The sequence below is a fragment of the Stegodyphus dumicola genome, chromosome X2, assembly GCF_044657685.1.
Source record: "Stegodyphus dumicola isolate Sdum_Otavi_A_Nest chromosome X2, ASM4465768v1".
Classification (NCBI taxonomy): domain Eukaryota; kingdom Metazoa; phylum Arthropoda; class Arachnida; order Araneae; family Eresidae; genus Stegodyphus; species Stegodyphus dumicola.
In genome coordinates this window covers 1554365-1571102 of record NC_140781.1, presented here as the reverse complement: position 1 = coordinate 1571102, position 16738 = coordinate 1554365, and the positions used below count along the sequence as shown (strand labels likewise).

General features: G+C 33.7%; 1 protein-coding gene across 3 annotated transcripts in view; it reads left to right on the top strand.

Moving 5' to 3' along the window:
* Nucleotides 1-16738, top strand: part of ck (unconventional myosin-VIIa ck) — a 361748-nt gene that overhangs the window by 200740 nt on the left and 144270 nt on the right. For all 3 annotated transcript variants that reach the window (XM_085809040.1, XM_085809041.1, XM_085809042.1), the window contains exon 10: nucleotides 6436-6512. In XM_085809040.1, the coding sequence (XP_085665166.1) occupies nucleotides 6436-6512 (77 nt within the window). The remainder of the gene's footprint in view (nucleotides 1-6435; nucleotides 6513-16738) is intronic.

The window sequence follows — 16738 nt, the reverse complement described above, 5'->3', positions numbered from 1 at the left end:
GAATGCAGCTTTTAGAGGACGGTGAAATTCCTCAATTAAGCTATTGCTTTGAGGATGATAAGCAGGTGTACGTATTCGTTGTACACCTAGAAGTTTAGTTAAGAGTCTTAAATAAATAAGATTAGCATTGATGTCCTTGATTGGTTGTAATCGTAGCTGGATAAGATCAAAGTGAATATGATGAAATCGTGCAAAAGTTTCACGAAATGATTGTAAAAGGGTGCAGTATGTTTGTTTATTTTACATTTCTGGCATGAAATGCACTGTCTTGCCCAGTTTGTGACATCTTTGTTGATATTTGGCGATACATACAGACCGCGAATTATTTTTTACATTGTTCGAATGCCGCAATTAAAACACAATTTTCGAAATGCCATAGGAATATAAGGTCCGGCTATACCTGTAGGTATATCACAATATAATTCTATCTCTGAATTTGGGAGCTTAATTCTTTTCATTTGTAAACAATTGTTAGTGTTAAATATTTCTTTTAAACTCATCATCTCTTGATTGTGCTTGAGCAATTTCTTCATAATCAATGTTACCATTGATTTTAATTTTGTGAATGCGAGATAATGTGTCGGCCACAATATTATCAGCTCCTTTAACATTTTCGCGACGGCGCACCTTTGTTTAAGACGCTTGTGCGTGACGGAAGGGAATCGAAGGCAGTCGCCATACAGGACACAGGTTTTGCATTGCTAAGCGTAATTTTATTTTAAAAAAAATCGGAAAAAAGTTTCACTTCTAGCATCGTAATTTTTGGTATAATTTTAGATTGTAATTTGAGCTCTTAAAGTAAAAATTAGCACTTAATAATGTTTTTTTTCTTTATTTTACATGAAAATATACTTAAAAATTTCCTTATCTTGTAAAATAATTTAAAGACTATATACAGTAAGAAGTAACAAAATTCTAAATTAAGACTGAGTGTGGTAAATCTCGAAGCATGGAAAAGTATCACTTTTTAACTCTTTAGAAAAAGAATCATCACTCTCATCTGCGTTAGTAAATGGTTCATTAACCATACTAGCGTATTCTTCCGCTGATAAATAGTGCCTTCCCGCCATAATAGACTGGAGGTGAGGCTTTCCGAAATAAAAACAGAAGAAACGGAAATATATCTGAAAGCAATGGAAAACGTAATAGAACTCCACATATTAACCCTAAAAGACTGTATATAGTAGAGGAAAAAAATAGAATAAAAAAGGAATTTTATATAAATCAGACAAGCGAATATTTATATTAGCACACGGCGATTTAAAGAGCCCACCTCTGTTTATGCTTTCCCTCACCCCTCGCAACAGTTGATGAGTAAAATACCAAAGTCAGACAGAATATATCAAACTCAAGGTCAGGAACCTAAAACTGTGTTCATTTCAAAAGTAATGGACATAGAATGCCATCTAGTGGCCTTCAGAAAAATGTTCCAGCTTAAAATGCGTATATGCGTCACCCGTCCTCTGAATGCAATCTCTAGTGATGCATGGATGGGACGCCCGGCTGTAAGAGACGTTCTTAGGGAATGCATATATGGGACGCCCACCCTGATAGGGTCAATGTACTGAATATCAGTTGTAAATTGAGAAATAAAATCTAGTTGACAAGTTTGACGTGGGAAGCATTTATCAAGTTTTTGTTTGAAAGCAAATATTAATGGTTTGTAGTCAGTAAATAATGTAATACATTCAAAAGTCATTAATCTGGACGGTCATAATCCGGAATGATCTATAATCTGGACCTCAAAGCTACAAAATTTGCCCTAGTGCGTTCACGCATGCGCATAATACCTTTACGCATGCACATAATACCTTTACGCATGCGCATATGCATGTATGCATGCGCTTATGCGTGTACGCATGCGCGTTTAATGTATAACGGACGGTATAAGCTAAGATAAAATTATCTAATTATCTATTTTATCCGTTGTTCCATAATCTTTGAATTGGATCAAGCTTATTATTTTTTGCAGACTGTTAGAGCAATTTTATAAAAGTAAGCTTGAACTTTCAATTATGTCAAATAGAATTTCCGATGCTGGATACTGCCAAAGGATCTACAAAGTGAAAGCATGTTTCGATGTCCATTAAACAAAATGTGGAATTGCTGCAAAAAATGGATAAAGGCATATCCTTTGTTTCTCTAACCATTCCGAAATCTATTTATCAATTTCACGCTGCTCTGTGGGGAGGGGGGTAACGTCGCGGTGCGCAATGAGCTGGAAGTTGATCTGTCAGCACTATCCTTATCTTCAGGGCAGATGTTTTTATTTTATTCAGCTTATAGTTCATTACTAAATGTAGTATTTAGTAGTGATGTACTCTGATATGATTTAAATCAAATTCATTATAAATATCACTAATACACACCAAATAGTTTTGTGGTTGCAATTTTCTAATTTCAACTCTGCATAATGTATGCTTTACGCATGCGCACGTTGAAAGAAATGTTTAATAAAGTAAACAAATAAATATTAAGCCTTTTTTTTTTTTTTTTTTTTTGTAAATTTTGATACCCTTTAGATCATAATTGTTCTTAATTCATAAATTACGGTTTCGTATTTTTGATTTTATAATTTATGCTTGCCATCTTACCAGATTTAACTCTCTGAGCATTACGGGTTTAGCTCTGAAATTTCAAAGTTTCTCAAAATATCATGAATAAGTGATATTTTCTTGATTTTAATTAAAAAATGACTTTCATTTTGTACCTTGATTCCTTTTCTTCCAATGTACATCCAAACTGAAATCAGATACATTATAAGCTAGCAGAAATTTTCATGTATAATGAATGTGGAAGGTAACCTTCTGTACGGAATTTTCCGCCCCTAATGCTGAGAGGGTTAAACTGACGTTCTATAATCCGGAAAAATCGAAAATCCGGAATGGCCGAAGGCCCGATGAGTCCGAATTAAAGACTTTTGACTGTATTGTGTGCTTTTAGCATGTATCTAAATTTACAAATGGATGAGTATATTGCTAATAACTCTTTATCATAGGCACTGTACTTTGCCTCAGTGGTTGTGAGCTTTCTAGAAAAAAATGCTAGAGGTTCGAGTCCTTGTTTGGGAATTTGATTTAGAGATCCACCAATAGCATAGTCAGGCATTGACTTGTAGAATTGTAGATGCATTTGGTGAAGAATGTGCTAATAATGAAGCATTTGCTAAGTGTTTAGCATTTTCAAAAGCTTTGCTTGTTTGCACAGACCAAGGAATTTTTCACTTGTCATTCTTTTTTTAACCTTTTAAATATTCGCTGGGTAGTGCTTGAATATGTGCTGCACGTGGCAGGTACCTGTGGAAAAAATTTAGTAAGCCTAAGAACTTCCTTAAATCTTTAACAGTTTCTGGTTTTTCGAAGTTCACGATTTCGTTCAGGTAAGGGTTTAGTGCCATCCTTGGTTATTAAAAGGCCTAAGAATTCTATTTCAAGGACTCTGAAAACACATTTTGAAGTATTTAACTTTGGTCCATATTCATTTAGTTTGTGTAAAACTTTGGGAATGTGTTGTTTATGAGTTGTTTAGTGTTTTGTTTTCTGGGAATACTAGAATGTCATCTAGGTATGTATAACAAAAATCTAGTCCTTATAACACTTCGTGCGTGAAACGCTGGAACATTTGAGCAGCATTTTTGAGTCCAAAATTTAAATAAGGAAACTCGAAAAGACCAAAAGGGTAACTACACAGTTAATTACTGATGTTTTAGGGATGCATTTTTCGTAGGCGGGTGTATGATAAGCCCTGCCATGAAGATATTGAGCGAAATCTTGTATATGTGGAATAGGATAAGAATCAAAAACTGTAACTGAATTAAGTGCTCTGTAATCTCCAACTTTTTATGTATTACGTGCAGAGGTGATACCAGTTACTCTTAGAGGGTCGACAAATTACCTGTTCTATCATAAATTCAAACTTCTTTTTTGTTTCCTGATAAACTTCAGTTCGAATCCATCTTGCTTTGGAGTGGTTAGTTCGGGAAATTGTCTAAGAATTTGGTGATATTGAAAGCAATCTGAAACAGTTTTAACATTCAGTTGAATGGTGTACCTTAATTATTTGTTACTAGCGATAGTTTTTATTTTGTCAATGATTCTTTTTTTTTCTTTTATAAATCAAATAGTAATGAAAAATGAGTGAGAAAATCGTTGCCTATAATGGGAATTGAAACATCAGCTGTTATGAAATCCCATTTAAAATTTCGCCTGAGATCGAAAGCTAATAACTGTAGAGTAGTAGCAGTGAAGTGCTTTCCTTTTGGCATAGGAAGGCAATAAATGTCACTACCTGTGTCAAGAAGAAATTTCATGTTTGTATGTTTGTCATATATGTGTAATCTGTTGGATGTGTTCGCTGCTATTCTAGTATCCAAGACTTGTTTCGGAATAGGAGCAGAATTAAGTTTTCCACCTGAAACGAGCATAAAAATGTATATTTACGAGCATCAGCTTTAAACTTCTGGTGATATTAACAATAACCAGTGTTGGCAGGATTTATGTGCACATTACGTTGCCTACTTTTTGAGCAATTGCGGTTATCGCAGTCTTTTGATTTTTACTGTATTGTTTTTAAGACAATTGTTCAACTTGCTTAGTGAGAGTTTCTGTTTGTTTGGACATTAAGCTTAACGCCAAGCTTAACTCTGATTTTTGTTCAATATTTAATGGTGCACAAACAGTGAGCTGTGCATCATTTGTGATTTCCAACACCTTATTTGCTACCTGGGATAGACGTTCTAAATCTGCACCCAAAGCGGATAAAATTGCTTGCATATTTGAAGGAAGTCTGTATCCACAGATTTTTTAGGAAATCATCATGTATTTTGTTTGATACTATCTCTTTCATTTGTTTCAAAAGGAAACTAGGCCTTTTTGTCACATAATTTTAATTCCGATAAAAGTTTACGGATTTGCTGTTCTTCAGAATCTTGGAACTCTGCGATTAGTCTGTTTTTAAAGTTAGATATGTGTCAGTTTCAGGAGGTGTTAAAATTAAATCTGAGACATGTGGTAAAGTTGATGTGTTTAAATTTGCCACAATACGCAAAAATTTTCGGGTTATTGTTAGTAATTGCAGCTGGATCAAATTGGATCTCGCATTGCCTTAGCCATAAGAAGATATTTCATTTCCAAATGGGAGGTATTTTCACCATCCTATGAACCTGATCAGTTATGATTTCGTGCGGTTCTGTCATTTCCCTGACAAAGAAAAAGGGGAGAAGTTCGTCTCCATCTGTGAGGGGAGAAAAAGGTTAATAGCCTTCACCCGATCAGCTGTGTTTGACCGCGAATAAGTGAAGAAAGGAAATAAATAAACATACTTCATGTTCTTGTTTTCATCCATTCAGTTCCGTGAAACAGCAAGCTTTTGCAGAAAATATTTTTTGAAGAAACACAGTTGATTATAAAGCAGATGGTAAGCACACACAAATCACTGACTATACGATGCTGTACACAGAATCACTACACAATTGTTACACTATCACAAAAACCGTTGAAAGTGAGAATTAGATGCTCCTCTGTTGCAGAAAACCTTTAGCGCAAATAAGTGCCTTTTTCTGATTTTCCGTTGAAGACGGGATGGCATGAAGTTCTCTCTAGTCGAGAGCTCAAGAGCATTGTAGGTCTCTCTAGCCGAGAGTTCAGGAGCATTCTGTTGATGTTAGTCCGATGGCAAAAATCTTCAGACTCAATTAGCTACCCCTCCGTAATTGTACATCCTCTGATTCGTTATATCTGGAATGATATCAGAGGAAAAATCAGATCATTGGTTTGTCACCCCTCCTGAAATCGAGAAGCTTTGATGACAGAGACTATGTAGAACATTAAAATCTCCTGACACTAGGCATGAAGTTGTCTCGACGATGTCAAAAACATGTCGTGCGGCGCCTCGTAATGGCTGGGAGTCGGGAATTGCAGGGACCACACTCACGATTTACTTGTCTCTGTGTGGTTGACCACAAATTAGCTCTTTACTTGTAGAAAGAATTTTAATTTCCTGAGAAATTCTATTTTTCATTTTAACCATTCTAAACTATTAGTAAAATGTGTGTAATAATAATTCATTTTATTTCAATTTTTGACATTCCCATGCAATTCAAATCAGTACAATTAAAATTTTGGCTTCATAGCATCATCATGTTAAACCAGTAATCCAATATTTCATAAGCAAGTTCTGTTTTTAGGTTGATAATTTTTTGTTTCTTTTTCTATTTATGTAGCCCTTTTTAATTAAAACTGTATGCGAATTACTGAATCAAAGTTTGAAATAGTTATTTCTGTTTATGCCCAAATGTTATGGCTTACTAAATGAGTATTTTCTTTTATTAATAAATACACAGGGTTTTCTAAATAACTAAATGTGCAGAAATTTTTTTAGTCAAATTTTGTTTATTTATATATTTTATTACCGTATAATGATGATATTATTTTTTAGGCACTATCATTGATAATCTGGATGCAACAGAAATAACTAATGCTGGAAGTGTAAATAGTGCTGCTCGTTTACTTGAGGTAATTCATATTGTTTATCATTTACCAGTTATTTCATTCTGAGTTCGATACGGATATTCTGATGTACTCTAGTAACTCTCAACAAGAGACACTTACCGGATGTGTAATGGCAAAACCGCACATTGAGTTGATCAATTTTAACGAATTTCGCTTTGTGCACATGCTCAATGGTGTACCATTGGCGTAGGAGGAAAGACTGGCGGCTAACCATAAACAACACTACACAAGCCTGTTAGTCATGCTGGTTTTACTGTTTTTACAATTATAATACTACGGAAATTTGTTGTGCTTTGCATGTGCTTCTGTTTCATTTCATTTTGGTTTATTTTGTTCATTAATATTACATTTAATATCAGTTATTTGACTTTAATTCAGTAAGTTAAACTGGATTTATTCTACTGGGATTTATTCTTCTGGATTTATTCTTATTATTATTTAACGAATTTCGCTTAGTGCACATGCTCAATGGTGTACCATTGGCGTAGGAGGAAAGACTGGCGGCTAACCATAAACAACACTGCACAAGCCTGTTAGTCATGCTGATTTTACTGTTTTTACAATTGTAATACTACGGAAATTTGTTGTGCTTTGCATGTGCTTCTGTTTCATTTCATTTTGGTTCATTTTGTTCATTAATATTACATTTAATATCAGTTATTTGACTTTAATTCAGTAAGTTAAACTGGATTTATTCTTTAATTGTGAAAGTACGAGGGCCATCCAGGAAGTAGATTACGTTTCCGTCTGTGTCCGCTAGGGGCGGGGCTAGCGCGGCCATCTTGGGGTCAGAGCGTTGCGCAGCTCAGTCTGCATCTAGCCGTGCTAGTGAGAGGTTCGTGCTGTGCTCCGTTCAGATACTGTGACGGTTTGAAATGTCTGCGTTAATTGAAAATCCCGCGAGCTGCGAGGTGCGCTCAGTAATAAGGTTTCTGACTGCAAAAAACTATAAACCGATAGAAATCTATCGGCAGCTTCGTGAAGTGTATGAGGACAACATTATCACTGAAGGTGGAGTGCGTCAGTGGGTCATAAGATTTCAAAATGGCCGAACCAATGTTCACGACGAAGATCGAAGTGGGAGACCCAGCATAGTGACCGCCGAACTTCTCGAAAAAGTCGATGCTAAAGTCCGTGAAAATCGAAATTTCACAATAACGGAACTTTCTTTGAGTTTTCCACAAATTTCGCGAAGTTTGTTGCACGAAATCATCAGCGAAAAGCTTGGTTACCACAAGTTTTGTGCACAGCTGCAAGAAGAGGTAACGAAGTGGTTGAAGGCGCAGGCGGCTGAATTTTTCAACGAAGGAATTTCCAAGCTCGTACATCGCTACGATAAATGCCTTAATTTGTATGGTGACTATGTAGAAAAGTAGTATTTGAGTGTGGCTTTCATCTGTATATAATAAAATTTGTTTCCTATACTTTGTTTATTTTTTTATTCCAAAACGTAATCTACTTTCTGGATAGCCCTCGTATATACGAATGGAATGTATGGTTAATATTCAATTGCTTTTATTCCTCAGAAGTATAATCAATAAGCATTCAGCTAATACATCTTGTAACGTTTCCTCTTTTGTAATCCTTCTTAAATGAAAATTTGCATAGTTTACAATCGATATTTACACTCTAAGTAATGAAGCAACTCACAACCTAACAAATTTTAAAACCCCAAACTGTGTACGCCCAGATAACACAATATCAACCATATACCATGTTTATATTGTTTTAAAATTGCTCCAAATTCTATTCTGGGCATGTGCAGTAAGCGAAATTCATTTAACATTCATCAACTCAATGTGCGGTTTGCCATTACGCTTACCGGACCAGATATTTTGTCCCTTAAATAGAGGTGTCCCTTCTTCAGAGACTACATACTAAAAATATGTTATTTAATTAGAAATTCAGGTTGTATCAAGCTTTAAATAAATTATGTATAAATAAGTAACATAGTCACAGGTATTTATTTGAATTTGAAAATAATGAAAATGAAATATTCTTAATTAAAAAAGTAGTTATTGAAAAATGTGTGAAATTAACAATAAAGTTATTGAAAGTAATCCGTTACATGGGTTTGTTTGAAAGTGTATGCACCTTTTTCCATGTAGAAATTAAAGTCACTATGGTTTTAATTCTTTTATGTCACACTTTTTGTATGGCATTTTTTTCGTCATCTTCATTGCTTTCCAAACTATTTTTAGTAATTGTCAGATCATCAACTACAGTAGAAATAAAAGATTTTATTTCATCATTGGTGTCTTCAGTATATAAGTGTTCATCGATTTCTAAATACTCTTGCATTTTAGCACTGCCACTGATTTTGACAAGTTAATTCATTTTCAGCAGTGGTATTTTCAGTAGGGGCACTCGAAATTGGATTCTCAATGCCTGCTTCCTTAAAATAGTGCTGAACACAACTTTGTGTTTAGGATTTAATAGTTTTCGTTATCCACTGAATGGCATACAATACATTGACACATTTTGCAAGCTGATCACTGTTTCTGCAAGCAGCTTAACAAAAAACATGTCGTAAAAACAGTTTTCTGTAATCAACCTTGAAGCTTCTAATTATACCTTGGTCCAAAGGCTTCAATACTGATATTTCATTAGGTGGGGAAAACACTTATTTCACTCATTTCAGTTTTACATTTGGTGGGTGGGCAGGCAAATTGTCAAGGAAAAGTAAAATCTTCCTATTTTGTTAGACATTGTTCTATCAAGAGCAATTAACCTATTCTAACATTATGCTTTGTGTCATCCATGATTTTTTATTGGGATGAGAATGGACCGATGAAGATTTTGGATTGATGTGTTTTAAGCACCGTGATTTTTTTGCTTTTCCAATAAGTGAATGCTCAAACTCTATCCATGTTACTACAAAGTAACACAGTGAGACATTCCTTTGAGATTTTACCACTAGAGCACTTTTCTCCTTTGAAACATAGTTTTACTCAGCAAAATTCGATAAAATAATCCAGTTTCATCTGCATTGTATATGTTTTTAGCCTCACATCCATTACAAATTTCAATTAGCTTTTTTATCCTGTCTTGTTAAATATATCATTGTTCATATACATTCAACCAGCGTAGTACTATTTTCCCTTTACTTTTGCTTTTAGTGGCAACAGTTGTAAAAAAAAGTGGTTTTTTTTTTTTTTTTTTTTTTTTTTTAAGAATGAACTTGTGCTTTTAATTTTTTACAGAAATTATTTAGGTAGAAATGAGTTTATGAATGATCAAATGTTGAACCAAATGTTAGATATGACATTTACTGTCATATCCAACATTTGGTGACCCTCAGTACGTGATTGAAATGTAAGAGGTCAGTACTTTATCTAAGAAACACTTAATTTTTGGTGTTGGTTTACAATGGAGCATCTTGTTAAGTGATTTCCATTATGAATGTCATTTACTAAGACATATTAAAATTTAATGGCTCTGTTTGATGATGAAAATATAAAAATAAGTGATGTTAAGATTAAATTAGCTACTTTAGAATGCATTAGTGCTGATTTAATGACTCGTGACAAGGGAATTTTATAACTTGCCTTAAGTGCTAATGTTATGGTAAAAGTTGTTCTTATGAATTTTGTATCTGTAAAAAAATATGAAGTCAGATTTGATGAAGCCATAGCTTGTGTCAGTTTTTTTTATAGAAAGTAAATCACAGTCAAACAGGAATATATTAAGTAATGAAAAATCAAAAGTAAAACTTTACAGACTTGAACTAATGAAATTTGGCAGTGAAGTTAAAGAATGGTTGTGTTTCTGGAGTCAGTTTAAACGAATTCACAAGCATGAAGAAATGGAGTTGGAAGACAAATTCCAATATTTAATACAGTGCATGTCGCCTGGTACAAGAGCAAAAGAGATCATTGGTAGCTCTCCACATATGGCAAAAAAATTACACAAAAGCAAGTGAAAGACTCAAAGCAAGATTTGGCAGTGAGGAATTCTTAGTGGAATTCTATGCTCGTGAACAGTTAACTTTAATTGTTAAAAATGCTACCAAATGAAGACTTAGTATCACTCAATTATATGATAAACTTGAATCCCACCTCAGATCATTAGAATCCATTAGGATGACCTCAGGCAAATATTCTGCAAGGATTTTTCTGCTTGGGGAGTCTAGATGTGTTAAAAGTTTCGTTGAGAAACTCAGTAAATGAAGAGAAATCTTATAGTGTAAGACTGACAGAGCTTTTAAATTTTCTAAGGACTGAGATCGAAGGGGGAGAAAGATTAACTCTAGCAAAGTCAGGCATGAATCAAAGTGATCCCTACAAAAAAATTCATAAGGATAGGGAATATATTACTATACCTATTGCAAGCAACTTGATTTTGTGAACAAAAGAAATAAATTACAATAATGTAATAAACTGTATATTCTGTGAAAAATCTCATCAAAGCAAAGATTGCTACAAAGAACAAAATTTCAGTCATGATGAAAAATTGAAAATTATGAAAGAGAAAAAATGTTGCTGTATGTGTTTGAAAACAAACCATCCAGCTAAAACTTGTAAAAGAAAGTTCTATGCATGTTTTGTGCCAGAAAGCATTATTACATTGTTTGTTGTCTAGAATTTAAGCAGAAATCAAAAGTTACTGTTGAATGCAATCAAGAAAATTGTGAAATTAGTGCTCTTTCTTGAGCAAAGCTTTAAGCTTTAGTGGTTGCCATTCAGCATGAAGGCAAGAAACTTCATCTTCGATCTTTGATCGATATTGGATCTGAATATTCCTGTGTTTTAAAATCAGCAGTAGAATCCTTAGGAATAAGATCAGAAGCTCATAAAAAATTAACACATGGGTTTGGAGGAAGAACTCTGATATTAATCATAAATGTTATGGAATAAATGTTGAGAGTCTGCATACTGGTTATAGCTGCAAGATTCCTGTTTTAGATCAGTCTAATAATATGTGGATCTATACCTAGTCTACAGAAAGGACCTATGATATCAGAATTAACTGGAAAGCGAATTCGTATCACAGATGTTGATTGTGTCAGCCCGCAGATTGATCTTTTGATAGGCTGAGACTTTGCAGGAAATATTTATACAGAAAAAGTGCAGGCATTTTTGTCATGGAAACACTGCTCAGATGGGTTTTGATGGGTAAATCGCCAACAACACTGGAGGTGAAAATTCTATTGCTACTGTAGTTACCTCCCTCCTAATTTACAATCAAGGTATCAGAAACCTCTGGGAATTAGAAGCCATGGGCATTACAGATCCTTTTGAATTGAAATCCAAAAGTGAAATTGATAAGGTCATAAACAATCATTTTATGACAAATTTAAGAAAAGAGGCTGTGGAAAGATATGAAGTGAAATTGCCATGGGTTCATGACAAAAACCTTCCTGAGTATAGAAATATAGCTGAAAGAAGACAAAAAAAAAAAAAAAAAGAAAAAAAAAAGAAAGAAAGAAAGAAAGAAAAGAAAAAAAAAAGTTAAAAATGGAATGAAAACATGATGCTTATAATAATGTATTCAATGAGTGGTTAAAAGAAGATATTGTAATATTTTGTTATTTAACAAGTAACAATATTTATTATTGAAGTGGCAATGCCATATTTGTATGATGGAACCGTTGCTCAGCAATGTAAGAAATTGTTATTCTGAAGTTTTACCAGCTAGTAGTTGTATGAAATTTTTGCCACTAAAGAATTTTCTTCAAATTATCTATCTCCGTAAAATAAAAATAAAATTTATGTTTTACTAAGAAGATTATCTGTTATTTTGTCAATTACTGCAAAATGCATTACAATATAACTGAAAAATTACTACTTGAAGAACTATCTAAATCTGGTTGCTACTTGCCACATAAAGAGATTTTTAAAGAAATTCAACAACTAAGTTTGGACCAGATTTCAAAGCATCAAATAGAAAGAAAGGATTTCCTTCACTTAATGGTTGTCTTGAAAAAGGACCGAGTAAGGTTTAGGGAAAAAAGAATAGGTGTTATATATGACATAAAAAAGACCTTCTTACAGATAAGCATTGTCGAAGAAGATAGGGATTATCTTCGATTTTGTGGTGGAAGATTAGTGAGAGTAAAGAAATTCAAGTTTTTAGGCAGAACAGAGTAGTTTTTGGAGCTACCTGCAGTCCATTTATTCTTCGAGCAGTCATTTGTGATCGTCTAGAGAACACATACATAAAACGTAAAGAAATTGCAGAAAAGTTATTGAGATCATTTTATGTTGATACAGTCAAAAGTCTTTAATCCAGACTCCTCGGGACTTTGGTGATTCCGGATTATCGGTTTTTCCGGATTATAGGTCATCAATTTAAATCTGGTAAGATGACATGCAGAAATTATAAAATTAAAGATATGAAACCGTAATTTATGAAATAAAGAGCAATTATGATCTAAAGGGTATCAAAATTTACAAAAACGAATGTTTAATATTTATTTGTGTACTTTATTAAACATTTCTTTCAATGCGCGCATGCTTAAAGCATACATTACGCATATTCGAAATTAGAAAATTGCAACCAGAAAACTATTTGATGTGTATTCGTGATATTTATAATGACAAGGAATTGATTTAAATCATATCAAAGGAGTACATCGAGATGAAGTACTACATTTAGTAAGGAATTATAAGCCGAATAAAATAAAAACATCTGCCCTGAAGATAAGGATAGTGCTGACAGAACAACTTCCAGTTCATTGCACGGCACGACACCCCCCCCTCCCTGCGGAGCAGCGTGAAATTGATAAACAGATTTGGGAATGGTTAGAGAAACAAATGATATGCCTTTATCCAATTTTTGCGGCAATTCCACTTTTTGTTTGATGGACATCAAAGCATGCTTTCGCTTTGTAGATCCTTTGGCAGCTCCAGAATCGGAAATTCTTTTTGACATAATCGAAAGTTCAAGCTTACTTTTATAAGATTGCTCTAACAGTCTGCAAAAAATAATAAGCCGGATCCAATTCGAAGATTAAGGAACAACACAATCTGCAACATTAACTGAAATAGATAATTGGATAATTTTAGCTTAGCTTATACTATCCTTTATACATTACACGCGCATGCGTAAATGTATTTTGCGCATGTGTAAACGCATATGTGCATGCGTAACGGTATTATGCGCATGCGCAGAAAGTTTGTAGCTTTGAGGTCCGGATTATAGATTATTCCAGATTATGGACATTGGAATGAGTGTAGTGCGTCACTTCATTGAACATAGAAAGTGGAACTCAACATTTTATAGAAGTCTCTACACAGTTAATGCAAAATGCTAAATTTGAATTAAGATGCTGGGTGTTTACCAATTTAACATATCAACTGCAGAACTGGAAATATCTCAAGTCTTAGGAGTGCTGTGGAATTGAAGAACTGACACTTTATCTTGTGAAGTTGATTTAAGAACTGAAATGATGGAACCATTACTCAAAGAAAGGTACTTTCTATTGCACAAAGAGTTTTTGTTCCGATTGGGTTTTGTTGCCCTATAATATTGTACCCAAAATTACTTCTTCAAAAAAGCTGGAAATGAAAACTTGGTTGGATTGATGAACTGTCAAATTATGTAATTGAAAAGTTTAGAAGTGGTTCAAGGATCTTCATCTTTTGAAATTGGTAGAAATTCCAAGGTATATGTCACTAGAAAACTGTATAGCCATCAGCTTGAATACATTCTATGATGCATCTAAATTATCTTATTCAACTGTCAGTTTCTTGAGGAGGGAAAGTGAAAATCAAGTTTCAGTGCAACTTGTGATTGCTAAATCAAAAATCAAACCAATGAAAGTAATACCAATTCCTAGGCTAGAGTTAATGGCATGTACAGTAAGCCTACGTCTTTCTGATACAGTGGAAAAGGCTTTAAGTGTCCAAGATAATGAAGAATATTATTGGACAGATTCAACTTGTTGTATTGGATAAATCGTGATGATACATGGACTGTGTTTCTAAAAAAAGGAGTTAGATAAGAAATCTAACAGATCGAATAAACTGGCAACAAGAGATCGAATAAACTGGCAACTGAGAATCCTGCTGACTTGCTGTCAAGTGGTTGTTCAGCGAAGAAACTAATAGAATCACATTGGTGGAAGGGCCCTCAGTGGCTGAAGTTGGAAAAATAATGGCCTGATTATACCCCAAATGATGATGAAGAGAGTGATGACATGGAAAGGCACGCGATAGTTCTAACAGTATTCAATAATGTCAGTGACTTGTCTTCAAGAGCTGTTAGCTAATTTTTGGAGTATACAAAAATTTTAAGAATGATCGAGTGGATGTACAGGTTTGTAGAAAATTCGCGAAAGAAAGTAGAAGAAAGAGAGCCTGAAGAGCTTAAAGTTTCATGAGCTAGAAGAATCAGAAAATTTTATAGTAAAGCTCATACAATTTGACTCCTTTTCATTTGAAGATATTAAAAATTTAAAGTCCATCAGTGTGTTTAAGGATGAAAAAATTTTGCAAATCAAAACAAAATTAACACATAAAAATTTAGAAAATTTTACGTATCCAATTTTATTGCTATGTACACATAAACAACTAATAGAACTATATGGAAGTTTAATCCACCCTCAGCTTGCTGGTGGGGTGGTTTCTGGGAACGTTTCATCCAAGTCATTAAGAAAATGCTAAGAAGAACTTCACTAACTTATGAAGAGATGCTTAGCTTACTTAGTGAATGTGAAGCTATAGTTAATTTGAGACTATTAACTTATGTATCCGAAGATTCAGATGAGTTAAAACCATTTACTCTTGCAATGTTCCTGCAAGAAATTCCAGATATTGTTGTGCCAGATCTTGACCATATAGAGAAGATAAATTTAGCTGTAAGGTTACGGTACCAGCAAAGACTTCGGGAGGAGTTGGGAAAACATTTTAAAATAGAATATCTAGAAAATTGCATGCTCAAGCAAACAAATATAAGTCATCTTATAAATTAAAATTTGGGGATATTGTTTTAATTGAAAACGAAGATAAGAAGCAAGCATTTTGGCCTTTGAAATGAGTAGTCAAATTGTATCTCTGTAAAGACAGTCATGTCAGACTGATTAAAGTCAAGACATCGAATGGAGAGATTCTAAGACCAATTCAACACTTATATCCATTGGAAATACAACCTGAAGTTACTGAAATACTGAAGGAAGTCCTGGAAAGACAGACACTAAACAAGAAAATATCCCTACAAATTTTCAAGAGATACTGAAAGAGAGAGCTAACAGAAGTATTTGAGCTATAAAAGTGCCTTCTAGATTCAAGGACTTTTGAACTTTAAAGTGGTCTTTTAGGTTAAAATTTAGTTTAATTAAATATTGGTTTTGATAAAAATCCTGTTATGTATGTATGCTATACTTAATATAATATGTTAAGTATAGCATTCTTCATTAATGCATTCAACCTGTGTAGTATTATTTTCCCTGTTATGTATGCTATACTTAACTAGTATGTTAAGTATAGCATTGTTCATATGCAGTCAACTAGTGTAGTATCCTTTTCCCTTTATTTTTGCTTTGAGTAGCAACAGATGTAAAAATGTTTTTTATTATTATATAGAATAAACTTTTTTGGGGGGGTTAAATTTTTTATGTATATTATTTAGGTAGAAATGAGTTTATGAATGAACAAAATTGTGAACATTTTCTGTCGTATTTAACAAGTGTGTTACATGTTGCACATCTACTGATTTTTCTTTGCCACAAATCGGCTTAAAAGTAATGTTATGTGTTTGCTTAAATTCGTCTAACCAACCATTTGATGCTTTGAAGTTCAGTAGTCCCATACTTTCCACAACATCTTTTACCTTTTCTTGCAATGATACTTCTGTAAAGGAATACTGTTTCCTCTTACCGAGTAAAACCAGTTTAATACAAAAACGAAAGTATTAATTTTACTTGCTTTAGTTTCTCTATGTTTCACAGTTGTGGAATGTTCATTTGAATTAGTAATTCGTAGCAAAAGTCTTTATAATAGGGCACTAATTTATATCAGATTACACTGGATGTTTTAGACATTTAAAGCGTAAAACTCATCATGAGAAAGGTGCCCTGTTAATGGTTACATCATGGAACAGGAACTGTTCTTATTTGTTCTCTGAAACATCGTATACAGCTACTGCTCATTGAGCAAATGTATTCTTGGATGGAAGGAACCAGCTACCTTTTGCTAAGTTCTTAAGTGGTACATGGTGAATCCTTTTCGACAGAATATTCAGATAAAAATTTTGTGTGTCCTTTAGGGATAAATTTGTGGTGAAATTTA